Source organism: Cuculus canorus, chromosome 4 (genome assembly GCF_017976375.1).
Source record: "Cuculus canorus isolate bCucCan1 chromosome 4, bCucCan1.pri, whole genome shotgun sequence".
In the NCBI taxonomy this organism is placed as follows: domain Eukaryota; kingdom Metazoa; phylum Chordata; class Aves; order Cuculiformes; family Cuculidae; genus Cuculus; species Cuculus canorus.
Genome location: NC_071404.1, coordinates 1,543,956 through 1,571,368, shown reverse-complemented (window position 1 = coordinate 1,571,368; position 27,413 = coordinate 1,543,956). Strand labels below are relative to the sequence as shown.

Sequence of the window (27,413 nt, the reverse complement as noted above, 5' to 3'; positions counted from 1 at the left end):
CAAAACCCCATCCAGCCTGGCTTTGAACACCTCCAGGGATGGAGCAGCCACAACTTCTCCAGGCAACCTATTCCAGTGCCTCACCACCCTCATAGTGAAGAATTTCTTCCTAGGTTCATGGGGGTCTCTCCACCAGGGAGCAGAATTTGCCGCAGGCGAGGTGCAGGGAAACGGAATGATTTGCCTCCCTTTGGCAGCAGCTTTGTCTCCTGTTTATTTGCTATTAAGGGTGAGTTAAGTGGCAGCAGCGGTGATTTGAAGGCGCCCTCACGCTGCTTCTTTTACCTTCTGTAAGGCAAGAGAGTATTTTTTTTGCTACTGGAGAGTGGGAGGCTGAAGGCCTTTGGTTGGGATCTCCTTAATAAAACCACAGAATTCAGTCCTCAGGAACAGACGCTGAGGGAGGCGAGGAGAGCGTGGGTTATGGGAATGGGGTCATGGAAAAGGGAGGCCTGACCTTTGTGGTATCCTGATGGGCTTGTAATTTGTACTACAGCTCAGATGGGGAGTGTAGGCACCAGCAAGTAGCTGTGCTAAGAGCACAGAAAGGGGAGAGCCTTTCTCCTTTGATATTCTCACTTTTGAGTTTTTACCTCTTGGCGAATACGTCTCATCCTAAACCGTGATTCCCAATGCATTTGGATTTTTTTTGAGCCAGAAGTCTAGTCCAGATCTCCATTCTCTTCCACAAAACCCTATTGATTTCCCAACCTTTGGCATCATGCACGATTCCAAGATGGAAAGGATGTCTTCTTGGCCTTTAGGCTAAGATCATGTGTAGTATGTGTTCTTATCCGTTTAATTTTTGATAGGATGAAGGGAAATGGCTTCAAATTGGAAGGGGGAAGATTTAGATTAGGCGTTAGGGAGAAATGCTTCATGATGGGGCTGGTGAGGCACTGGCTCAGGTTACCCAGAGAAACTGTGGCTGCCCCATCCCTGGAGGTGTTCAGGGCCAGGTTGGATGGAACCTTGAGAAGCCTGGTCCAGTGGGAGGTGTCCGTGGGTTGGAACTGGATGATCTTTAAGGTCAGCTTCCAACCCAACCCTTTCTATGATTCTAAGGATCCTAATTTTTCCCTAAGGGATGGCTAAAGCCCGCTGAGAGCAGGTACTCTGGCAAAACACTGCCTTGGGATGCCCTTTGCCAGCCATGCTTGCCCTGCTTGCACATCTTGGTTCTTCTTTGAGCTCCATCATACCTGAGAGCAAATGCTTTCTCCGTGTCAGCGAGACTGGGGATAATAGAGCAGCTCATTATTCTTTCAGCTTTCTCTTTCAGCGGTGCAGATTGGGTACAAAGGGCTCAGTTGATTCCTTTCCCTTTGGAAACGGGAGGTTATTCCAATTCCTTCACTTAGTCTCCTCTTAATTACTGTTTTGACGGAGCTGAGCATCTCGTGCGTCACACACCCTTGGGTTCTCCCTGAGCCCGGCAGCTTCTTGAATTGCCTTCTCCCCTATGCAAACCATCCCTATCCCAGGACGGAGTGAGTTATGCACTTGGAGATAAGGTGAACCTGCTTCCAATGGGAAGAAAATAGATCATTTTGTTCTTGGCAAGGTTGTGATGACCAGATTAAAGCTTTTTTTCCAGGCAAGGTGCCTTCTACCGGCAAAAATTGCTGGCGTCTTTCGAGGCCCTGAGTTTTTATTGCAGTTAATGATGTTGACTTTTAACTCTTCCCATCCTGCTGGTGAGGCTGTGAGAGATCTGAGGTGGAAGCATGAGATTTAAGACATCAAGTTGCTCCTTCTAGGTAGTTTTTCTCCTAGATATCCAATCCATACCTTCCTCTTGACCCACCAGGGAACTGGTCAATGAATGTGTTGGCAGAAGACCCTGTTTTTCATTCACCAACTTTTATAGTAAGGATGCTGGCAGTAATAGAAAATACTAAAGGAATCAAAGCAGCCTGAAAGCTCCAGGCCGAAAAGCAGTAGCATTTCCTCAGAAACTTTTTAGGGTTTTGACGCTTCAGTTTAAAGCCTTGAGGAGGTTTCTGGAGTTCCATCCACGTCTCAAAGTCTGTTTCCTACTTCATCTCTGAGCGTGAGCCTTCACTCGCTCTTAAGTGGTTTCTGCTTCTCTGGTCTTGCCAGAAATTGTGCATGAGGTGTTATTTCTCACGAGGCTGTTTGTGGTGTAGGGTGTGAGCCAATATGAGGAACGGTGGAGAGTGAGACCCCTCTGCTGTGACTCCAACTATTAGGGTAATTTCTAGCTCTTATTCCACCAACCCTTACGTGGTCACCACCTGCAATAAGTCCTTGTCATCTTTCTAGAAGCCAGAGGAGTTGCATTTATTTGCAGCAGCACTGGCAGATACTCATTCATCATTCCCTGGCAATTGAGCTGTAGTCTCCTCTTGATGGGGACAGATTGCCACTGAGATGTGAAGACAAGCTCTAGCAAAGAGCTTTAAACCCAACATGTTCTTGCATGACGGTTCTGGTAGCTTGCCATAGAAATCGGCTGTTCTGCTGGCCATGTGTTGCAAAGCTTTCCAAAGAGTTTTAGCTCTTCAGTGTAACTTCAGGATCAGCAAATTGCAGCTATCGTTACTGGCTCTGCAGTAGGACACTTTGCTCCTGGAAGCCTCAACACAAGAAGGAGATGGAACTGTTGGAACGGGTCCAGAGGAGGCTACAAGGACGATCAGAGGGCTGGAGCACCTCCCATACGAGGACAGGCTGAGAGAATTGGGGTTGTTCAGCCTGGAGAAGAGAAGGCTCTGAGGAGACCTTTGAGTGACCTTCTAGTACCTGAAGTGGCTACAAGAAAGCTGGGAAGGGACTTTTTACAAAGGCTTGGTGTGATAGGAGCAATGGGTCTAAACTGGAGAGGCACAGATTTAGACTAGACGGAGGAATATCTTCACCATGAGGGTGGTGTGGCACTGGAACAGGTTGCCCAGAGAAGTGGTGGCTGCCCCATCCCTGGAGGGGTTCAAGGCCAGGTTGGATGGGGCCTTGGGCAGCCTGATCCAGTGGGATGTCCTTGCCCATGGCAGGGGGGTTGAAACTGGATGATCTTTAAGGTTCCTTCCAACCCATACTGTTCTATGATTCTATGATGATGGTGGGATCAGAGCCAGGTTGGACAACTCGGTCTCTGGAGCTCTTCTCTCAGGTTTACTGTCTCCGTATCTCAGCTTCTCTTCAGAATCTTGTACAGATTCAACACCCCCTTCCATAAAGCAGATGAATGTTCTCTTCTCCATCCCAGAGGCTTTATTCCCACAGGCATTGATAAAAGCCTCTGAGATGCACGTGTGAAAGGTGCTCAGGAGGAACAAAGCCACATTAACCAGCCAGTAGCTCTGGCAGCCTTCTGCCTTCCGATCCTGTATTTACTAAATCTCCCCTGCAGGAAGCTGTCAAAGTTAATATAAATTGGAGAAAGCTTTCTCCTTTTGGGAAATGAACTCTCCACTTATTAGAGAGGGGGGTGTCTCTTGGTATAAAGTCAACTTTGCTCGGGGACATGACATCTTGTGGGGTGCGACGGAGGGTGAGAGCGGGGCTGGGAGCAGGGTTTGTGTGCGTCAGGGGTATCGCTTTATTGCATGTGTCATCAGCATTGGCTCTGTTCTTGGACTGAGATGAAGCTGGTCGATAAGACCAGTTTACAAGTAGTAAACAAAAGCAACTCAAAACTCCTCAACCTCCCTCTTGAGATAAATATCTACTGAGAGGCTGTTACTGCTGTCGGGTCATGAAATTTATGCTGATGTTGGTGATCTGGGTGACCCTTGCTGCAGCTCTTGTTCATCTGTGGTGGCATTTTTGTCCTGAAATCACCTTGCAGGTTGCTGGCAGGAGCAGCCACTTTGCTTTTGCATCTGGCTGAGCATGGGTGTGTCTTTGCTCTGGCTTTTTTTTTTCGGTGGTAGATCCCCCACCCCTCTGCATTACATGAAGGATGCACGTCATCCCTTGGGGGTCAGACAAGACATGTCCCAAAGGAGGGGAACGCCTTTTCTCCTGCAGTAACTCATCAGGAAGGCACAACTAGGGATGGTGCCTGGTTGAGGGTGTTTCTTGCTCTGTGCTCTAGTGTGTCCTCCATCCTGGTCCTGTTTTGGTGGCAAAGCCATACTGCCTCTGTCACAACCTATCCTGGTCTGGCTGTTTGCTCAGTCCACATCTTGTGCCTTGTAGGCGTCTTCTGTTCCTATTTATACCCATGAGCTCTCATTTATATCCATGAAACCCTAGTGAAATCAGTGCAGTCACTCCAGATTTACCTGGAAATGTCAATCCCTGGGTCAATATGAGCTGGAAAAAAAAGGCAAAGCAAATCTGCTCTTAGGCATGGTGAAAGCGTGGGCTCTGGTTTTATGGGATGTAAGGCCAGTGGGAAGCTGGAGTTCCGCTAAGAGAGAAAAAGGCAGTCTTGTGTCAATGCCTGTGAGGGACCCCAGTGTCTTGGCAGAGAAGGAAATGGGAACTGGAAATGGCCAGGACGCACAGCCCTTATATTTTAGGTGGAGTCTGAGCAATGCCTGGGGCCAGGAAGGAGTTTCCCCATGCAGGATACGCGCTGCCGGCGCGGGTGTGCTACGGTACACGGGGAAGGTGGGACTCAGACTTTCCTTGGAAGCATCCAGCCTTGGCAGGAAAGCACTGGACTTGACGGGCTCGTGCTGTGTTCCAGCATAGTAATCCCAAAATAGGCACAGCTGGCTTAAAAAAGGAAAAGAAAGAATAAAATAAAAGCACTCCGTGGGCTGGGTAGACATCCTAGACCCGGCGACTCAAGGAGGAAGCAGACAGTGGTGCAGAGAAATGGCCTGTTTTGTCTCACTGTCCAAAACTACATCATTCATTAACACACCACAATTAATGTTCTGCCTCGGAGGCATACAAGTGTTGAGCTTATTAGCACCAAGTAGAAAGGTCTGAGGCTTTAATATAGTTTGCAAGAGGATTAAGAACACAAAAGGGGCCATAAATTTACAACCAAATATAAACCAGCTGCTGTGGGCTGGACTAGGGGGGAGGGAGAGAGAGAAGGAGGGAGATGGGGGAGAGGGGAGGGAGGAGGAAGGAGGGATGGGAAGCAGCGGAAACCTACCTTTCACACTCCAAAAACCTGGATCTGAGTTGCTAAGAGGGTTTTTTAAGGTTGTTTTAGCTTTGTATTCCCATCTCACCCTGCCACCTTCCTCTGTGTGACTTGTAAATCCCACGGTGGGAAGGAAACCGTCTCCTTCCATCTGACCCCCTTCCCAGTCCTATGGGTCAGCTCAAGCGGGCTGGATTCCAGCTGCCATCGCCTGGCTGCGATCCAGCCCCTTCTCGGCATGTCCGTGTTTGGCTGCTGCCCTGTGAGCTTCAACCCACAGGCAAAAGCCACTGGAGCTGGAGAAAAGGCTTTCATTGATGTAGGAAGGCTCCCGCTCGCGGTCTTGGGGAAGAATTTGTCAGCTAGGTCGGCTCATTGACTTTAGACCAAATAGCGCTGTCATCTACAGTGGTGTAAATCCAGAGTAATTCCAATGGATTAAAAGAAAAAAGCAAAGTGCAGGCACTTCTGGCTGAAAGACAAATTTCGTGCGTTTTCATAGCGCCTTCCACCCCAAAATACCCTGCAAGCTCAGCGAAGCTGTGCTGTGTCAGAGCGTGGTTGCAGCCCAGGAGCTGTATGGAAACCCTGTGAGCTGAGTCTCTTTAATGTAGACCGCTCTACATTACTGTGTCATCTGGGATGGAATCTATTGGGTGTCCTGTGGGGCATGGAGATGATGAAACCCCCTCTTTGGGCTGCAGTGCCCTGCCATGGGTGGATCTGGAGTCCTCTGCACAGGAGGGACATCAATCTGTTGGAGTGAATCCAGAGGAGGCCATGAAGATGGTCTGAGGGCTGGAGCATCTCCCATATGAGGACAGGCTGAGAGAGTTGGGGTCGTTGAGCCTGAAGAAGAAAAGGCTCTGGGGAGACCTTAGAAGGCCCTTCCAACCCAAGCCGTTCTGTGACTCTATTCTGCAGTCTGCAGCTCAGAGCTCTGCATGAGTCCAAGCTCCTCTTTAGTGCAAGAATGGGGGTTGACAAGAGCTAATCCCAGAGATGGAGAGAAATTTGAGACTCAGGAACCATCCTACATTGTCTTTGTGTATGTTTGGTTTTCTACTGCATCTGAGAAGAGACCTCATCACTATGGACAACTCTCTGAAAGGAGGTTGTAGCGAGGCGGGTGTTGGTCTCTTCTCCCAAGTGACAGGCAATAGGATGAGAGGAAATGGGCTCAGGTTGCACCAGGGGAGGTTTAGATTGGATATTAGAGAAAATTTCTTCACTAAAAGAGTGATGAAGCACTGGAAGAGGCTGCCCAGGCAAGTGGTGGAGTCTCCATCCCTGGAGACTTCAAAAACTTGTGTAGCTGTGGCACTTTGGGACATGATTTAGTAGGTACGGTGGTTGGACTTGATGATCTTAGAGGTCTTTTCCAACCTTAATGATTCTAGGGTTCTATAGTCCATCCTTCCAGGCAGCTTGAACAACTCGCTGAGTTGTGGTTTGTAGTATCCCACTTGTTCTGTGGACTGGATTCTTTGTTTTGGATTAGAGATGCTCTTCTTTACTTCTCAGGTGGCACTTCTACCACTAAATATAACTCTTTGTAAGACAGGTTGCTTGCAAACTTTCTCCTTTAGTTGTGCAGGGTGGCCCTCGGTCTTCTCAACCCTTGTCACCTTTTCCCTGGGCTTGGTTTAAAGCTCAGAAGAGGCCTCTGAGAGTCAGCAGGAATTTGTGTGTTCAGAAGTAGGAACATCTGCACCAGCAGATATGTGCTCATCGCCATATGACCTTACTCAGGATTTGGGCAGCAGAGATGTTGGAGGAAGCACTTTTCCAAGCATCTTTCCCCTGTTTCTTCCAAGAGACGGTATGTGCTTGGAAAGGTGTTTTTGTTTCACTGCTGGGATGAAGGGGGCTGCATCATGGGGTGAGGGTTTCCCTCTCTTCCCCTCTGTGAGTGTGGCCACCCCTTGCGCTCTGCGTTACTCCTAGCCCATGGAGTACTTGGCAGGACCAAGGTCTAAGTGCTCCCGTGGAAGAGCACTTCAGCCTGGTTTCTTTTCCAATTGCATCTTTGTGTCTAGGAGAGTCCATGCTCTGTGTTACTTAAACTCATGGAGTCTCTTCTCCTTGGTTCCGTCTCCCTGCTCCAAGAAGACACAAGGCGTCAGCTAAGAGGGGACTTTTCTCCTCATATTTCTTCTCCACTGGCTCTGCAGCAGTAGACAGGGCACTATCCGTACTGCCTGGGCAAGCTGCTCTCCTCTTCTTCAGCTCTGAGTCAACTCACCTCCACTTCACAAATCTGGGACTTAGTACATGGTCAAAACCCAAACGGAATAGGCCACAGTAGCTCAACCCAGCCGTGCGATGCTGGTGAAAGGTTGCTCTGGCCATCCAACCAAGCGCCTGATAGGTTTGCAGGGGGCTGGTTCTCCACAGCTCCAGCCAAAGGCTCCAGCCACAGGCAGCAGGTGCATGCCCTATTGGACCTCTTGGCCAGCTGATCATAGAATTACGGAATGGTTTGGGTTGGAAGGGACCTCAAAGACCATCCAGTTCCAAATCCCTTTCCATGGGCAGAGACATCTCCCACTGCATTGGGCTGCTCAAAGCCCCATCCAACCTACTCTTGGATGCTTCCAGGGATGGGGCAGCCACAACTTCTCTGGGCAACCCGTGCCAGGGCCTCCCCACCCTCTCAGAACATTCTTTCCTGATATCTCATCTCAGTCTCCCCTCTTTCAGCTTAAATCCATTACCCTCATCCTGTCCCTGCACTCTCTGATCAAGAACCCCTCTCCAGCTTTCCTGTAGACCCCTTCAGGTACTAGAGGCTGCTCTAAGGTCTCTCTGGAGCTTTCTCTTCTCCAGGCTGAACAGTTCCAGCTCTCTCAACCTGTCTTCATATAGGAGGTGCTCCAGCCCTCCCATCATCTTTGTGGCCTCCTCTGGACATACTTTAACAGATCCATGTCCTTCCTGTACTGAGGACTCCAGAACTGATCCCACCTTTCTAATCCCTTCTGTCTGGACACAGGTGTAAGGTGAATTTTTACTCTCCTCAAATGTCCTTGTTCCTCTTGAATAAAGGAGGTCAGGACACGACTTGTATTTCAGATCCAGTGTTCACACGCAAATGCTGAAGATTCACCATGTGTTTAGATATTGCTGTAAAGAGGGAGAAGAAGCCTGAATTGCTGGATGTAGCTGTTTGAGTTTTGCTGGTGGTGGTGTTGGTTTTTTTTTGAGGCAGTTTTGAAGCAGGATTGAAGCTGAGACAGATGTAGACGCTGCTCTCTTCCCCTACCCTGTCTCACAGCCCCTTTAAACCTGTTGCCCGTTAAAGGGCTTCAGATGGAAAGCAAGGTCTCCCATACCATGTGGAAGGTTTGTAGAAGAGATGCTTGGCTATGGAGAGTTTTGACGCACGAGGAAATGGGGTCCTTGGGCTCATTTTTATTCTGAACTTGAGTGTAAATAAGAAATGCTGGAGTTTTCTTAGGGTTATGGGCAATCCTGAATAGTGTGTCTTCATCATAATGTGGTCCAAGGATGCTGGAATGATCTTCACGATTTCTTCCAGCACATTTTTTCAAGAATCATTCCAATTTTGGAAAAAATGCCCTCTACAAAGGCACTCCATATCTTTTCTTCAGCTGGGGTGAGTTTGGAGAATCCATCTACTGGAACCAAACTCTCTTTGGAGATGACTTACAGGATTCATGGGGCTCTTGCATTTCTTCCTGGGAGAGGTTTCTACCTTCATCTCCCCCGAGACACTGGTGCTCCTCACCTGCTGTGCTATGCTTTGGTGAGCCAACCAAGCATTGCTCATTTTGGGTGGTCAGGAGATGAATCTCTTTGCTTTTTCCTCTCAGTGGGCCTGGATTTCTTCTGTGACAGAGTATGGCAGGAGGTTTTGGAGTGGTCTGTGTGCTCCCTTTTCCTATAACAGCATGGTATCAGCTCTTTGCTTTGTGCCTACAGAAGGCAAAGCCCTTTAAAAATAGATGGCAAAGAGTCAGGGCAGTGTTGAGGTTTTGTGGAGGTCCTCTCCTCTTTGTGGTGCCTTGTGTAGTCTTCACAATGTTTTTGCTGTGTTTTCACTTTGCTTGTGCTCCTGATGGGATGCCTCTTGCTCATCGAGTCTTCTTATCCTGCTCCATCTTACAGATGGATCTTCTTATCATGATTTACAAGCCCACTGGAGCATGGTAGTGGGCTCCATGTCTGGCATCCCCGTGTCTGAAGCCAGAGAGTGACGGACATCCATTATAATGTGATGACAGGACAAGGCTGGGACAAACATCGTGTGGCCTTTGAAATGTAGAAAGACATTCTACGTCTCCAGGCTGAAATGTTGCTTTGGATGTTTCCTGACACATCCCGATGGCCATGCCATGGTGGGTGTCCATTGGTTTGTGGAAACCTCTCCGTAATTATTGTGCCTTCGCTTGGTTGAGCCAACAGCTCAGGCCAGTGAAGGTTGGATGAGACACAGGTGTCTGATCCCAACGCATAATCTTTCCTCCTGATGGGGAGAAAGGAAAAGCTCCATTCCCTCTTTGCTGTACTGATGTGCTGGGCAGGAACAGGGCACCTGCAGATCATGGATGGTAAAAAGCAGGGGCTGAAGCTGGTGCTTGGACTGAGGAGGCTTGACTGGCACTAAGGAGGGGAAACAATGAAAAGCATCATCCCTTCAAAATCCTTTCCACCCCAGGCACTAAACGAAGCCTTTTCTACTTATGAAAACACGATGGGTTGAAGCTCAGGGCTCTTCACTTAAATGTCCTCTCCTTTTGGAGTGGTTCAAGGATGGGGCTGGGTATTCTCCAACCAGGACCAGGGGCAGTTTGCTGTCATGCAGAGTTGTCACTCTGCAGGAGATCCTGGAACTGAGACACTGGACAATAATTTTCTGCCTTAGGAAACCCATAAATCTTTAAATATCCTATTTCCACAAGTTCTGAATGTTCTAGGCAGGTTTGCTGGGTGGTGGTGTCTCACTGGGCATGGGGTGAACCTATGTGTGTGTAAATGAATGCCCCCAGGCAGAGCAAATCCTCAAAGTTGGGTCTTTTGGGAACATATCAAAACATGAAGAAAATGGGGATTCTTTCCAGCATCCCCCCAAAGTCCTGGCCATTGCCCTGGCACCAGTGCTGAGGTCACTCAACTGGACCCCAACCATGGCTGGGTTATTGTGTTTTGGTGTTAACAGAGCTGAGCATCCCCTTAGAGCTGATTTTACCTCTTGGCAGCTCTGGAACAATGTTTTTTGCACCGATGCTCCTTGGCTTTGGAGCCAGGAGTGGTTGAGACATTCGACTCGACTTCACTAGAGGGCGCAGGAATTTTAGGCTAGAAACGCATAGAGATTTGTTGGGGAAAGTTGGCTGCCTTTTTCTCCCTTTTAATCAACTGGAAAGATGCAGGGTTGAACTGGAGGTGACTGGAAGGGGATCCAGACTTCTGTCTGGCTAGGGAAGGATCTGCTGACATCTGGGATTAGGCGGCGTGGAGAGCAGCGGTGGCGAGCAGACGAGACGTTGCAGCGAGCCGGCTGCGTGGCCGGGGCTCGCGATGTTGGTTGGCCCCATGGTTGGGAGCTGCAGGCTCTGGCAGATGTGGGGTGCAGCTGGCTGGGGTTGTAGGAGCTGGGTAGCAAAAGGGCAGCTCAAAAAAAGACCAGAAAAGGAAAAAAATGGCCCCTAACCCCCAGTGCTAAATGATTCCTATTTTTCAGGCTAGGCAGGTGCTGTGTTGACCTCCGTAGGGGCTCAGTCTTCTCTTCCTGAGTGTCCCATCTTCTGTGCCTTCAATCCTTCGGGCAGACCCTCTTGTCTTCAGAGTTTGACTTGGTCTGCAGGGTGTGGATCCGGCCCTGGGCTGCTTCTCTCCACCACTACAGCAGTTTTGCACAATAGGACCAGGGGCATTTCTTGGGGTGCTCTACTTTTTGCAGAGAGCAGGAGGTTCCCAATGCTTTGCCTGTGGAAGAGGCTGGGCAGAGTTAGGGGAGAACGAGGTTTGTCAGGAGCCCCTGGGACCACCATTGGGATGATGACTCCAAGCAGCGCTGCAGCCTCAGTGCTCCTTAAGCAGAGGTTGTGTTCTCATGATTTTTGTCCTTATGATTTAGTAGCAGACAGGTACGGTTGGACTTAATGATCTCAAAGCTGTTTTCCAACCTAGTGTTTCTATCACTCTCATCGGCTGTGCTTTCAGCTGGGGAAACTGAGTCACAGGAAGTGTTTGGGTTATTTCCTGAGAGCCTCTGTCCTTGTGCCAAATCCAGCATGGATGAAGGGCAGATGCCAGCAAGATAGGGAGGCACTGGTGACCCTTTCCTAGCCCTGCTCAGGAGGTCCTGTCCCATCTCTGTTGAGCAGCTTGTGCCAGCAAACCCTGGTGTGCTGGACTTGAGCATCTCCCATACGAGGACAGGCTGAGAGAGTAGGGGTTGTTCAGCCTGGAGAAGAGAAGGCTCCGAGGAGACCGTCGAGTGACCTTCCAGTACCTGAAGGGGCTACAGGAAAGCTGGAGAGGGACTGTTCACAAAGACTTGGAGTGATAGGATGAGAGGGGAACAGGTATAAACTGGAGAGGGGCAGATTTAGGTTTGATATAAGGAAGGATTTTTTCACCATGAGAGTGATGAGGCCCTGGCCCGGGTTGTCCAGGAAAGCTGTGGCTGCCCCATCCCTGGAGGTCTTCAAGGCCAGGTTGGATGGGGCTTTGGGCAGCCTGATCCAGTGGAAAGTGTCCCTGCATATGGCAGGGGGGTTGGAACTAGGTGATATTTAGGGTCCTTTCCAACCCAAACTATTCTATAATTCTATGATTGTAGCCACCACTGCAGCAAATCCTGGTGTTCTGCTCGTAGCCAGCAGAAACCAATCCTTCCCAATCTTCCTTTTTACCTTTACCGGGCAGCTGTGAGGCTCAGCTTTAGCCCCTCCAGCTTTTCTTTTCCAAGCTGTTGCTTTTTCACTCGGCCTTCACCTCCCTGGCAGATCTTCCTGAGCATCTCTGCCCTTTCCAGGCTTAAAAATAACTTGTGAGGCGGCAGAAACCAGCAGCAACGCCGTGATCTCTCCGAGGCCCCGCTGGTGGTTCATTCATTCCTCTGCTTCGTTCATTCATGCCTCTGCTCTACATAACCATCCGGAGATGGCTGTCTGTCTGCGGGAAGATGTGTCTATCAGTCTACTTGCTTTTTTCTCTCCTAGCTTTCCTCTTACTGCCCTGTCCGCGTGCTGCTCTTTCCATGGGGAGTCTCCATACTCTGCCCCACCGTGATGAGTTTTATTCAGGTCTCAGCCTGAGCGCAGCTCGGTATGAAGTGGCTCTTGTCGAGCCTCCTGCCCTGGGGGCTACGAGGGGACAGAGGTGTTATTTCACCAAACAAGCTCCCAGCGAACCATGTGCGGGGTCGCAGCCAGGAAAATGTTAGCTTTTTTTCCCCTTTGAGAGCTGACTGCGGAGGAAATTCTCACATTTACAGCTCCAACCAGCCCAGCGCTCATGGAAAGAAGGGAGGGCGGCTTTGATTCCTCTCCTCTTGGTTTGATAACTTTGCAGCCCCCCCATCGTGCCTTGAGCCCCCCCAGGAACCGGCCACCAGTGGAGGCGACGCCGGCTTGCAGCTCCCTCCTTGAGAGCTTGGTTTAATTTGATTTTCCTGGAGGCCTGGCATGTGGCGTGTGTGTAGGTTAATAAAAAATAAACAAACAGCACTTTTTTTTTTCCCCTCTCCATCCCCTCCGGTGCACTCTGGGAGGGATGCGGCGGGGATGCCGAATGAAAGCGTATGCTGTGGGTTGTGCCGGGGAGGGCTTGAAGGGACATTCCTGGCATTGCTGAGCTCCTCGTGCAACTGTGTTCGGGCCTTGGCCCAAGTTGGAGGAAGGAGCCGTTCGCATGGGGGACCTGGGGAGGCCCACTCCCGCGCAGTGTTTACTCGCCGAGCTTAAATTAATACTGTCTGCTGACATCAGGGTTTTTTTTGCCCGGTTTCCCAAGGAAATGAGCCGTGTGCGAGAGCAGCCGCTGCGTACGTGTGTGCCTCCCTTCCCGGCTTGAACCGCTGTCGAAGTTCAGCCAGGTTTCACAGAGGTCCGAAATGCCTCGAAAGACTTCTTTTACTTGGGTTTTTTTTTTTTTTGCATATGTTAAAGAACCGCGGTCGATAGATGGGAGAAACTATCGCTGCTTGCCACTGAGAGAAAAGCTTGTGTGCGCGCAACCATAGTGTTAGACACTAGAGATTCATGGAATCATAGAATAGTTTGGGTTGGAAGAGACCTTGAAGATCACCTAGTTCCAACCCCCCTGCCATGGGCAGGGATATTCCCCTAGATCAGGCTGCCCAAGGCCCATCCAACCTGGCCTTGAACACCTCCAGGGATGGGGCAGCCACAACTTCTCTGGACAACCATTCTCCAGTGTCTCACCACTCTCATGGTGAAAAAATTCTTCCTTATGTCTACTCTAAATCTGTCCCTCTCCAGTTTATACCCATTGCCCCTCACCCTATCACTCCAAGCCTTTGTGAACGGTCCGTCCCCAGCTTTCCTGTAGACCCTTCAGGTACTGGAAGAATCATTAGTGTTGGATGATCTTAGAGCTCTTTTTCCAGTCCAACCATCAGCCCAACCCCACCGCACCTACTAAACCATGTCCTGAAGTGCTGCATCTAAATGTTTTTTGAACCTCTCCAGGGGTGGAGACTCCACCACTGCCCTAGGCAGCCTCTTCCAGCGCTTCACCATTCTTTCAGCAGAGGAAATTTTCCTAATATCCAATCTGAACCTTCTCTGGCACAACTTGAAGCCATTTACTCTCATCCTATCACTTACAAAAAGAGAGCAGCACCCACCTTGCAACAACCTCCTTTCAGGCAGTTGTAGACCCTGATGTCTCCCCTCAGCCTCCTCTTCTCCAGGATAAACAACCTCAGTTCCTCAGCTGCTCCTCACAAGACTTGTGCCCAGCCCCTTCCCCAGCTCTGTTCCCCTTCTCTGGATGCGCTCCAGCCCCTCAATGTCCTTCTTGTAGCGAAGGGCCCAAAACTGAACTCAGGATTCAAAGTGTGGTCTCACCAGCACCAAGTACAGTGGAACAATCCCTTTCCTCCTACTGCTGGTCACACCATGGCTGATCCAAGCCTGGATTCTGTTGATCTTCTTACCTACCTGAGCACACTGCTCAGAATCCCCATGGAAGAGATGTATTAGCAGCATCCAAATCATGGGATAAATGTAACTGGGAGCCACGACGTGGAGCTGTGGGAAAGCCGTCTCCATCTGTCTTGCCATGCATGGGGTGATGTGTTTCATCCAGTCTCTGGTTTGCACCGTGTTGTCACCTGTTGTTTGTGATAGTTGTGGCAGGGAAGAGCCTGTGAAGAATCTGATATTTCTCCACTGACTCGCATGTGTTAGAAACTGGTGATGCTGACTGATGAATTCTGGATGATAATGAGTCTTCTGCTAAGTGGACCCATGACGTCCGCTTTTATGGACAGCAGCTGGTTGCTAGAGAAGGCAAAGAGGATGGTGTAGAAATCTCTCCTCACTCTCTTTTGTAGGTTTTCTCCAAAATCTTCAGCCATGAGGCACTAGAGAGCTATCTCCCCAAGATCCAGCTGGTCATCAAAGACACCCTTCGGGCCTGGAGCAGCAACCCTGAGTCCATCAACGTCTATCACGAGACCCAGAAGCTCACCTTCCGCATGGCCATTCGTGTCCTGCTGGGCTTCCGCATCCCTGATGAGGAGCTCAGTTGCCTCTTTGAGGTCTACCAGCAGTTTGTGGAGAATGTCTTCTCCTTGCCTGTGGATCTGCCCTTCAGTGGCTACAGAAGGGTAAGAGATTTAGGACGAGTCCTCCACCAGCCAATAAAATCAAATGATTTGAATTAATGGGGTGGGGGCTAACACCCATATCCACAAGTTCGTGGTGGGGTATCTTCTCACCCTCTGACCTCTAGAAGCAGGGATACAAAGTCATGTTTTGGTAGAGCAGAGAGGGAGGTCTTTTCATAGTTTTTTAGAGTCCTAAGGACTGAGCGGTTCAATGCAAGAGAGAGCATAGTCAGGATTTGCTCGGATTTAATGGGTAATTTTCCCTCACTGGCAGGTTTTCTATACTTTTATGTTTGAATGACCTTTCTTCCATTAATTCTCTCCTGTCCCCAGGGTGAAAGAGGTCAGCAGACCTTCTAATTCCATGAACTGTTCTCATTTATAGCAGCCTTTTAGTACTTAAAGGGGGCCTACGGGAAAGCTGGGAGGGGCTCTTGATCAGGGAATGCAGGGATAGGATGAGGGGGAATGGTTTTGAGCTGAAGAACGGGAGACTGAGATGAGTTTTTAGGAAGAAATGTTTTCCTGTGACGGTGGTGCGGCACTGGCCCAGGTTGCCCAGAGAAGTGGTGGCTGCCCCATCCCTGGAGGGGTTCAGGGCCAGGTTGGATGAGGCTTTGAGCACCCTGATCCAGTGGTGTTGGAATTGTGTGAGCTTTGAGGTCCTTTCCAACCCAACCCATTCTATGATTTTTTTGATGAATGATGCAAACCAAAACCATCCTGAAACCCAGGCAAAAATGTGTATTTTATCACCGGGAATTCTGGTTATGGACTTTCAGGGGTTTAAAATTTATTTTTGTGATTCTGCTGCAAATTTTGTCCTTTCACGGGGCGAATAAGCCCAGCTGTTTTCAGCCCTGAAGCATCTGCAGCAGCAGGTTAACACAGTGCAGCTGCACTTGGATAGGAATTGCTTTACTGAGCCCCGGTGATATAATTGCTTGGGAAGCCCATTACACAGCCAGGAAGGGGATTCCTTTGGATGAATTGATTTTCCTTTGAGAGACAATTTTCCCAGGGACTACCATACATCCCAGGGTGAGACAGAGGCTTGTGAACTGGTGCAGTGCTGAGGCTCTCACACCAGACCCATCATTTGCACGTACGTGCTGATTACTCTTGCCTGTAATCTCAGGGCTTGTTCCTCCTGCCCAGGGAACAACTTCAGCATCTTTATGCTTCTCTTTGAGCACCTGCAATTGCAGTTGTATTACTTAGACCTGTTGTCCTAAACATGTCTCCAGCTCTCAGAGGTGTTGAATGATAGTGTTGTTGTATCCTGTGTGGTCTGATGGCTTCCTGCTCTCCAGGGCATCCGGGCACGTGAGACGCTGCAGAAGGGGTTGGAGAAAGCCATCCAGGAGAAACTACAGAACACACAGGGCAAGGACTATGCCGATGCGCTGGACATCCTGATAGAAAGCGGCAAAGAGCATGGCAAGGAGCTAACCATGCAGGAGCTGAAGGTAAAGATCTTCCCCACGGCTGTCTTGTCCTTGCTGTGCTCACGGCAGGGGTGCAGAAGATGAGCCGCTGTAAGGAGGATTTGGAGGACAGACCTGAGTTGATCAATGAGAGCTGAGGGACCGCAGTGTGTTGTTGGAGCTGCAGGTCAATCCTGGTGTGGTGAATTACGGTGCCAACAAGTCAGTTGCTTTCCCCCAGGCCGCATTTATTCGCAGATCAGGCTCAGCCCTTTCTAAAAGATTTTTTCAGGGAATAGAAAAAGACTGTAGAGGGTTGAACTTGACCAGCTTCATCCCTTGACTTAGCCACTTCTATGGTGCCTCTTTAATAGGCACAATGGTGTTGGGCTGATGGGTGGATGTGATCTTAGAGATCTTTTCCAACCTTAATGCTTCTATGATTCCCTGATTCTTCAGCAGAGCAAAGGAGGTTGTTATCTGCAGCAAGTTCATGGCTTAACTTCTCCTTCATGTGCCATCAAGTGCCATTCCCAGGGTTTTTTGCTTCAGCATCCTCCAAGGCTCTGTGGAAAGCACCTCGTGGTGGGTCTCCAAAACCTGTGTCTGCACAAGGAGAGACCTTAAAGTTAGATATGACCAGACTGGAGAACCATTGAGAAAGAAAGTGCCCCTTGGCAACTTGCATGCCTATTCCTTGACATGCCACTGCTGCTGACCTGTCCATCTGTCCATGCCCCGTGCCTTACTCTGGCTTTGTTCTTGTGTTTCAGGATGGCACCTTGGAGCTCATCTTTGCTGCCTATGCCACCACCGCCAGCGCCAGCACCTCTCTGATCATGCAGCTCCTCAAACACCCTCGGGTCCTGGAGAAGCTGCGGGAGGAGCTGCGCAGCAAGGGCATCCTGCACAACGGCTGCATCTGTGAGGGCTCTCTCCGGCTCGACAACATCAACAGCCTCCACTACCTGGACTGCGTCATCAAGGAGGTCCTTCGCCTCTTCACCCCCATCTCTGGAGGTTACCGGACGGTGCTGCAAACCTTTGAGCTAGATGTGAGTATCATCAACTCTCTGGGATGAAATTGCACCATGAGCTCCCCAAAACAGCCCTCAGCACCTTGTTGCAAAGCTTGCTTGAGCCTGGCTTAGTTGGGACATCAGGGAGGACAAATTAAGTCCTGCTGCTGATGGGAGGTGGAATTGCTCCAGACTCAGGGGAGGATGATGGGATCTGGCCCGTGTCAGGGAAGGGATGACTTGGGCTGTCAAAGAGGAGACAGACATGATGCTTCAAAAAGCAACTCGTGACAGTGTTTGACGCCTAAAACTAAACTGGGGTGCGACAAGGGAAAGGTTTACTGCAAAGGGCATCTCCAGGCTGCTGGATGACAGGCAGATTACTCACCACCATGGCTGGAATTTCCTACTAGCAAAACAAAATCCTGAGACCTGACTTGTCACTATAAATCTTATTAATGTAATGATTTGAGTTGGAAACCTTTTAAAGTGCTCAGGGGATGATAAATCTGTCCCATTTCTCATCACCCAGGCGCTGATATGTGTGTTGGGCATGGAGGGCTGACAGGTGGTGGGGTGTGACCAAAGCCATGGGATGCTCTAGGGAGGACACAGGAGCGAGAAAAGCTGCTTTCCCTTGCCCGGCAGCAGTTGAGCACCATGGGGTTCTTGGTAGGCAAATCCTGCCAGCGACCGCAAAGCAAATAAATAGCAACGAATCATCTGGCGGGTCCCAGGGATAGACAGGAATAAACTCAGGATTCCCATTTCCCACCCCTTCATGCTGCACTCTCGGGTTTTCTTTTAAATCTGCATCACGCACGAGTAATAAACCCAAAGAAAAATGGAAAAAGCAGACAAACCAAAATGTTTTTATCTTGTACTCCCACACCCTTTGCAGAAGGGTTGACTCGTTTTGGTTTTCTCTCTACCCCTTCCCTCTTCTCTGCAGGGTTTCCAAATCCCCAAAGGGTGGAGCGTGATGTACAGCATCCGGGACACCCACGACACCGCCCCTGTCTTCAAGGACGTGGATGTCTTTGACCCTGACCGCTTCGGGCAGGGTCGAAGCGAAGACAAGGACGGCAGGTTCCACTACCTCCCGTTCGGAGGAGGCGTACGGACCTGTCTGGGCAAGCACCTGGCCAAGCTCTTCCTCAAGGCACTGGCCATCGAGTTGGCCAGCACCAGCCGCTTTGAGCTCGCCACCAGGACTTTCCCCAAAATCACCCTTGTGCCCGTGGTCCATCCGGTTGACGGACTCAAGGTCAAATTTTTTGGACTAGATTCCAACCAGAACGAGATCCTGACGGGAACAGATGCCATGCTGGGGGCGACGGTGTAAAGCCCACACTGGTGGCACAAGGGTCGGGCGGCTTGGGGATGGAGGGGTGGGGTGGGGGCAAAAGGGATGAACAGGAGGGGAGGAGAGAGGGACGAGAATCTTCTCCACGACACTCACTTAGCAGAGCCTCCGGGTTAGGACTGCTTTTTCCAGTGGTGAAGCTGCCAAAACCGTTTTGCTCTTCCTGTGGGGAGCGGAGAAGGATGGTTGGGATGTCGTCGTGCATCTGGTTTTGGTTCGGAAGAAGGAAAAGTCACAAAAACCTGAGTCGAGCTGGGATGTCTGACCATACACAGTATCTAAATATTATAAATATATATATAAATATCTATAAAACACTTCTGCTGCGAGGAGGAGTGCTGCAAAAGCCCGACGGTGGGAAAGGCTTTGGAAATCAGCCAGTGATCAGAGATCTGGCACCCTGGGGTGGCTCTCAGGTGGCCTCTGATTGTCTTTTTTTTTTTTTTAACAGTGTTAAATTAGCTGGTGAAAACAGTGTTTTTGTTTTTATTTTTCATTTGTTTGCTTGTGTTGTTTGTTTCGGGGCATTGGAGGCTTTCCTTGGTGAGGGGGAGATGAGCGATGCCCGTTCCCATCCCCTCTCCCGCTGGTGCCGGGGCAGGCTGGGGAGGGAGGACTTGTCGTTTCGTCTCCACTGCGGGACCCAAAAAAACCCCTGTGGTGTCTTATCCGGGGCTGAATGGACAGTGAGCGGTCCCCGGATGAAAAAAGGACACCCCATTTAGTATTTGGAGCTCTGAGTGGGTGGGATGTCCTTTTTCTTCTCGTTGAGTTTCCTGCTGCTGCTACACGGCCTGTGTGCATCCGTTCCCCCACCGCGTCCCCTCACCAGCCCCTTACCCTGCGCAGAGGCACCCTTTTTGGGGGGCATTTTGGTGCCTTTGCTCTCCCTCAGGGTGCAGGCACCAGCCTCTGAACTTCATGGCCCCACCAACCCAGCGCAGCTCTGCAAGCATCGGGGCATTGAGTAAAGCCGCCTTGCTCAGAGCTGCTCGTTTCGGTGCATCCTCTTCCATGGGAGGCGTTTGCATTAAAGGTGATCTCTATAAATAAGCCAAGACACGCATTGTTTGTCTCGTGTTTGGGTTTTGTTTGGCGACGGGAGAGCTCGACAGGAAGGAGAACGAGCGGCAGGCTCCTTGCAAGCTGTCCACCTGGTCCCACCTGGGAGAGGAGCCCTGCCCAAAGCTTCTCTGGAGAAAGCGTCCACCAAGGTATCTTGCATTTAATTTACCGGGTGGGTTTGTTTTAGGTTTTGCATGCAAGAAGCTTCTGAGTGTGAGACGGGTGGGTTGTGTTGAAAGCAGACATGGCCTTATGTGTGGGTGAAGAGCAGAAGGTCCTTGAGTGTTTTGGCAAGCATTTGGTTCAAACCAGAGCCAAGCAGCAGGTTGGGAGATCCCTCCCTGACTTGAGGCATCTCTGCCCAGCCCCACTTGTCTCCCATCTCCTGCCCTTTGAGGTAGAAGCAACAACACAAGGACCATGGCTGAGACCTCTCCTAACCTTGTTGGGGAATGATCTTGTGCTTGGGTGGGCAGCTTGGCTTTCAGCTTTAAAGATGTGTCCAGATAAGTCAGTAGGGCTGAAATAAGAAAGGTGAAGGGGCGGATGTGGCTTACCAGGTTGCTTTGCAGGTTGTGCTTTTGATGAGCGGGTGCCTCTTTGGAAGGTCGAAGGAAGTGTGAAGTGAGCGATGGTGATGGCTACCTCTGTCAGCCCATTGTCTGGTGGGGGAAAGGAGGAAGGAGGCAGTTTTTTAGCCAAGGGAAGCACTTGAGATCGGATTGCCGTCAGCCAAGCTGCCAGAAACCCCTCACGAGCATCCCAGTGGATGGGCTTCACTCATGCCCATAGTTCCCGGCTTGATTTTCAAGTGGATTTAACCTGAAATAAAACTCCTATTCTTCTAGGAGATGCCATTCAGATCCAGACCTTGTCTTCTAGGTGGTAAACACCAAGCCAAACCCAAAAGCAAGGTCTCGGGAGCCTCTGGCTTTGGGCACCACATCCCTGAAGCCGAGGCTCAGCTGGATTGCCAGCCTGGAAATGTTGAGTGAAATACCACTAGCTCAGGTACTGTTGAGATTTCAGGTATTTTCCTTGTCCATGACTGAGGCAAAACTTTCCCGTTGATGAAAGGAGCTTCATCACAATCGAAATCCTAAAGGGCAAAGAAGCAAAGACCATAAACCTGAGTGCGGTGGCAAGGGGTGAGTCTCCCAGGGGCAAGGTAAGGAGCACATGAGGGTGTCCATGGTCTTTGTGGATGATGAGCCGTTGTAGGACATTGAGATGGGGGCAGAAGGTGGGGGATGGTCTTCAGTGGGGAGTTGCAAGTCCCGTCACCAAGTGCTCTCCAGGAGCCTCTGTTTCCACTCAGTTGAGGGAAGAAAACTGTGCTGGTGGGGAGAGGAGGCTGAGAAAAGGGAAAGCTGGAGAGGGGAATGGCCAACGTTAGGGCTCACGGGGAGCAAAATCTCTTGGGTAGACTTTTCCATAAGGGTTCGGTCCCACTTGTGCTTCATCAGTGAAGGCTTTCGCTAACTTCCAATGTCATTACCGAGTGAAAACCAAACATGCTTTGAGTGAGTGGCTGATGGGAGAGCAGTAATGCAAGATGCATACATCCATTATATATATATGCTTACATCATGTGTATATATAATGTTTGTGTGTGCCAGTATTTAATCTAGGCATAAGTCAGTCATGCTTTTGTTTTTCTCCATTCCTAACTAATATAACTTGACTAAAAAGAAGTTGCTGCAGTGGGTTTGCAGAATAAAGCACTTTGAATCTCAGAATTGTTTGTTGTTTTTGTTTTTGTTCTTTTTTTTTTCTTAGCACAGTCCAATTTGCTATATTATTTTATACACAAATTGTTTTTTGGTCTGTCTTTATAAACTATTATAAGTACTATTTTTGTTATAATTCAAAATAGATATTTAGTATAAAGGTTTTTTTGCTGTTAAATATTTGTTATTTAGTAAAGTATGGTTTTTTCCCCCTCTTTATTGTAAACATTGTCTGGAAGAATATTAATATGTTTTATAGCAGTTGTTTTTTTAATATTAAAAAAAGAACAAAGCACTTGTGGGGTTTTTCGTTATGAAATTGGTGCCCGTGTGAACATGTGTTTCAGTCGTGTGGTTTTTAATATGTATATAATATTCTGTGTCACATATTAAAATGAATGTTGTGTATTTTGTGATCTTAAAAAAAAAAAAATAATCCATGTGGCTATTTTATAGACTTCCATAATAAAAAGAGTTGAATCTCCAAGCGTTTGGTTTCATGTCCATCTGCATCTTGGTGATGCCCTGGCAGAGGTTGCCGGAGTCGTGGCTGCCCCATCCCTGGAGGTGTTGAAGGCCAGGTTGGATGGGGCTTGGAGCCCCTGATCCGGTGGGAGGTGTCCCTGTTCTTGGTAGTACGTGTGGGACTGGATGGGCTTTGAGGTCCCTTCCAACTCACAGAATCACAGAGTGACCTCAGTTGGAAGGGACCCACAGTCATCAAATCCAAACTTTTATCCCTGAAAACTTCTTCCTTACTGGAACGTAGCTATAAGGTCTCAAAACAAAACACAAACCTTCCAGTATCTGAAAGGGGCTACAAGAAAACTGGAGAGGGACTATTCATGAAGGCTTGCAGTGATAGGACGAGGGGGAATGTGTATAAACTGGAGAGGGGCAGATTTAGGCTTGATATAAGGAAGAATTTCTTCACTGTGAGAGTGAGGCCCTGGCCCAGGTTGTCCAGGAAAGTTGTGGCTGCTCCATCCCTGGAGGTGTTCAAGGCCAGGTTGGATGGGGCCTTGGAGCCCCTGATCCAGTGGGAGGTGTCCCTGCCTGGTGCTGGAACTGGATGATCTTTAAGGTCCCTTCCAACCCAAACTATTCTATAATTCTATGGGAAAACCCCAAAATTTACAGCATGTGACTGAGGGCCAAATGCTTCTTGAATATTTTCAGGCTTGGCACCATGACAGCTTCCCTGGGGAGCTGTTCCAGTGCTCCACCACCCTCTGGGTGAGGAACCTTTTCCTGGTATTCAGCCTCAACCTTACCTGGCACATCTTCCTGCCTTTCCCTCAGATCCTATTCCTCTCAAAGGACTTGTGGCTTCCTGGCTTGAGTCTCAGGGACCAGGGCACCCTGATCATGAGATTTTTGCACCCACTTGGGGACCTATTTGTCCCCATGGCCAAGGTGAGGCCCTACTGGCTGGCATGGATTGAAATACAGGAAATAGCACTTAAAAATAAGAAAAAGCTTTTCTATGAAGAGAATGGCCAAATGTTGAACCAAGTTGACCAGAGATGTTGTGGAGTTTCCACCCCGGAGATATTCAGAGCCTGATTGGACAAGGTCCTGGGCAACCAGATGAAGATGCTCCTGCTCTGAGGTCCATCCCTCCCTGAGGGTTTGATGAGCTCAAGGATAGAAGCTTATGCCCAGAGCTTTTTACCTTTTCCCCTTCTGAAAGAAGCAAGCAAGAAGGAAGGGAAAGGTGCTTATCTCCACTGGCCTTTGAGGCCTGGACTTTCCTACTGACTATTTCAGGAGCTCAGATGATGCAGAGACAGCACAGGAGACCACCAGGGGTTGAAAAACATGAACCTACACCCAACTACTGATTGCATTGGCAAGCTGGATGACAAGCGGTGCATGTGTGGTGGACCAGACAGGCAGAACACAATTCCCAAGGGTAGCTCAGGTGGGAAGGACCCTGGGATGGGTGGCAGCACTGCTGCAGGTTGGGTGGGAGTAGACAGGTTGTCCCCAGCCCTTGCATCATCTCCTATTTGGGTTACTGAGAGACTGATTGCTCCAGCAATCTTCTCCTCAGAAAACCTGCATCCCAGATTTTTCTGTGAGCAGGGGTTGCTTTGAGCTTCTTAAACCCAAAAGGTTTTAGGAACCTTTGGCCCTGGATGGAGGAGAAAATGCTTTGCATGAGTTCTGACAGGATAAGATACTGGTGGCAGTTTCAGCTGCGTCCCGTCACATGGTGGATGTGGGGTGGGTTGGGAGTGCTTAGAGTAATTAGGTAATTATTTAAGCAATTAACTTCATAAAATCAGAGAATGATGTGGGTTGCAAGGGAACTTAAAGCTCAAGCAGTTCCAACTCCTCTGCTATGGGTTGGGACACCTCCCACTGGATCAGGTTGCTCCAAGCCCCATCCAACCTGGCCTTGAACACCTCCAGGGATGGGGCAGCCACCACTGCTCTGGGCAACCTGGGCCAGGGCCTCTGCAATCTCACAGGAAAAAGTTTCTTCTTGAGATCTCATCTCAGTCTCCCCTCTTTCAGCTGAAAACCGTTCCCCCTCATCCTATCCCTGCATTCCCTGATCAAGAGCCCCTCCCCAGCATTCCTGGAGCTCCTCTCGGCACTGGTAGCTGCTCTAAGGTCTCCCCAGAACCTTCTCTTCTCCAGGTTGAACAACACCAGCTCTCTCAGCCTGTCTTCACAGCAGAGATACTCCAGCCCTTGGATCATCTCCTCTGGACTTGCTGCAACATGCCTTCCCTGTGCTGAGGACTCCAAAATTTGATGCAGGGCTCCAGGTGAGGTCTCATGAGGACAGAGCAGAGGGGCAGAATCCCCTCCCTGGTCCTGCTGGCCAGGCTTCTTTTGATGCTTCTGAGATGATGCACACTTCTTTTTTTTGATGTTTCTGTTTCTTTGCTCTTCTCCCTTTAAGAGAAGAGCCCTGGTTGTGGTGGGACCATTGGAGAACAGGATGTCGCTGCTCTGCAAACCCTTTCTGTGATCACATTCAAAGGGAAGCGAAGGCTGAAGGAATTAATATAGCTCTTTGCAGTTGGCTGGAAAATATGACCATGCAACCCAAGCCTGTGTCCCTTCAATGCAGCCAGAGGATCTGAGGCTCCTTTCCCTCCCTTTAGTGCTTTGTGGCCTCTCTCTTTTCCTGGTTGCTGTTCTGGATGTGTCCTGCCAACAGCGGTGGCTGTCCCAGCTGTCGCCAAAAACCACCGTGCGGTTGCACTCGTCCTCAGTCTTGTCCCCTTCCTGGCCTCTACTTAAGCCAAAGGGGCTGATGTGTCACCTCCTCGCCCTTCTTTTCCCTTCCAACCCGTGATGCATTTATAATACCCTTCTGTCACCTATTTAATAGCAGAGAAGGTCATTTCCTTTTAGCCTTTTCTCTTTGGGATTTCTCTCCTGCTCCACCGCTCCCCTCCCTTTTGCTTCTCTTTATTTATTTAATAATTTTTAATTTATTGCTTCTTCGTGAGGAGCTGCACCACCCCTGAAGGGAGATGATGTGGCTCGCTCTGCTCCAACAGAAGCAAGGAGCTTTTTTTGGGTGGTCTCGCGGGAGCCGCTGGACGGCAGCGCAGGTCAGTTGGACTCCGTGTACTTTCCATTCCGCTCCAGCACCGAGTCTCACGTTACTCGCTTTGTTTTAACATTAAATTTGAACTCTTGGAAAGTTTCTTTTTTCCAGGTTGTGTGGGAGAGCGTAGAAAAGGTGTGTGAGCGTGTGTGTACGCGTACATGGCCTTTTCTCTCTTTTTTTCCCTTCTGAACACATCACGGCATCTTTTGTACAACGAAATGGGCTGCAGGAGAGGGTTTGCGTCCCTTGATCTGACTGAAGCATGGATTTGATCTGCAAAGCTGAAGGTTCAGGCCCTTCCAAGGGGATGGTGAGGTAGAACTGAGATATAAGGAATGGTGTGAAATGTTGAGGTGTCCCTAAAATAACATTTACGGGAGTTATTAAAAGAAAATGAAAGGAGAAAGTGATGGGTTTCCAGGTGGACTGAGTGGCTTCTCATTATTACATTTTCCCAGAAGAAATTTAGGAGGCCAGGTAGACCTCAAGCTTTGCTATTAGCCAGCATTTAAACATGGAAGGGAACTCATGCCTGCTGGGGGATCCTACCAGAGTAGACAGCTTGGATGTTGACCATGGTTTCAGCTCTGTATGAGAGGACAGGCTGAAAGAGTTGGAGTTGTTGAGCCTGGAGAAGAGAAGGTTTCAGGGAGACCTTAGAGCAACTTCCAGTACGTAAAGGGGCTCCAGGAAAGCTGGGAAGAGACTCTTGATCAGGGAGTGCAGGGATGAGATGAGAGGGGATGTTTTTAACTTGAAAACAGGAAGACTGAGATGAGAACTTAAGAACAAAAGTTTTCCTGTGAGGGTGGTGATGCCCTGGCCCAGGTTTCCCAGAGAAGTTGTGGCTGCCCCATCCCTGGAGGTGTTCAAGGCCAGGTTGGATGGGGCTTGGAGCAACCTGATCCAGTGGGAGGTGTCCCGGCCCACAGCAGGGGTTGGAACTGGATGGGCTTTGAGGTCCCTTCAAACCCAAACCATTCTATCATTCTATGACCTGTGTGACTCTTCTTGTAAACAAATAATCTGCATTGAAGAGACACAGAATTGGTAGCTGGTGAGTGGCTTTAGCTAAGCCATCCCTGTGAGGCTTCACACTCGTTACCCCTGGGTGGTTTCGTAAGAGGGTTGCTGAGTTTATCAAAATCAGTTCTTCCCCAATGACTTGAGCTTCCCAAGGACTGTGAAGATGAGAAAAGACAGGCTGCATAATGTAGAGTGAGGACTCCATGATCCTAGAATTGCTTGGTTGGAAAAGACCTTTGAGATCATGAAGTCCAACTGTACCAGTCCACCACTAAACCAGACCCCCGAGCACCTCATCTACCCATATTTTAAATATGCCCAGGGATGGTGGCTCAGCCACCTGCCTGAGAACCCTTTCAGTGAAGAAGGTTTTCCTGATTCCAATTAAAACCTTCCTTGATGCAACTTGAGGCAATTTCCTCTCATTCTATCACTTGTTAACTTGGGAGATGAGCAAGATCTCTATCAGGGTAGGCTTTTCTCAAACAGCTTCCCAAAGTCAACATTAGGCTATATGAAATTAAATTAAGGTAATACTGAACACAGCCCTGCATGTCATGCTAACCCAAGTGTTTCTCAAGTATTAGATTTCAGGCAGCAGCTTGAACAATCCATTCACTCACACTAAGAAAGAGTCTTTTTAGTTCTCTAAGATCAGCATCCAAATGACCTTACCTGTGTCCTCCAGTTCCCCATCTTCCTCCAGCACTCGGTGAAGTCAATGGTTGTCTTTCTTTTGACCGTGTTGGAAGTTGTGTCAAGCTTTTATACACTTTTTCACCATTACAAATATCGATGGGGTATATCTGTATATTTGTTCTGAAGTATCACGTTTGACCATTTGTTATGGCATGAACAGTTCCTCTTTCAGTGTAAAGAAGGCAGTTTTATCTGGCATAAGAGCTATGTTTAGTCTACATTCACATATAGCTTTTCCTTTAACAATATTTGTCTAATTACGGCTACACAGATTCATTTTGCCTTGGTAAGGGAAGGTTTTTTTGGGTGTGCTTGTGTGATGGTGGTGAATTGTATTGAGGAACCCCAAACAATTTTTTTTGCATCCCACTGTACTGCGTACCTGACTCTGCCCATGGCCGGTAACATATATTGAGGGAAAGGTTGAAAGAAATGGGGTAGGTGTAAACTGAACCATTTTTTAGGTTAGGTCTATGGGTTGGTTAGGGAGGTCCTGGCCTGCTGGAGCCCTCAAAACTCCCTTGATCAGGGAATGCAGGGATAGGATGAGGGGGAACGGTTTTCAGCTGAAAGAGGGGAGATTGAAATGAGATCTTAGGAAGAA

The 27,413-nt window shown here is 49.2% G+C and overlaps 1 protein-coding gene and 1 pseudogene across 1 annotated transcript in view; both read left to right on the top strand.

Moving 5' to 3' along the window:
- LOC104061894 (cytochrome P450 26B1) overlaps positions 1-21,979 on the top strand; it is a 28,714-nt gene extending 6,735 nt beyond the window's left edge. The window contains exons 3-6 of the mRNA XM_054065979.1: positions 14,625-14,900; positions 16,214-16,369; positions 17,101-17,382; positions 18,299-21,979. Coding sequence (XP_053921954.1) covers positions 14,625-14,900; positions 16,214-16,369; positions 17,101-17,382; positions 18,299-18,691 — 1,107 coding nt within the window. The 3' untranslated portion in view covers positions 18,692-21,979. The remainder of the gene's footprint in view (positions 1-14,624; positions 14,901-16,213; positions 16,370-17,100; positions 17,383-18,298) is intronic.
- LOC128852207 (U2 spliceosomal RNA) lies at positions 746-852 on the top strand (annotated as a pseudogene).
- Positions 21,980-27,413: the final 5,434 nt, after the last annotated feature.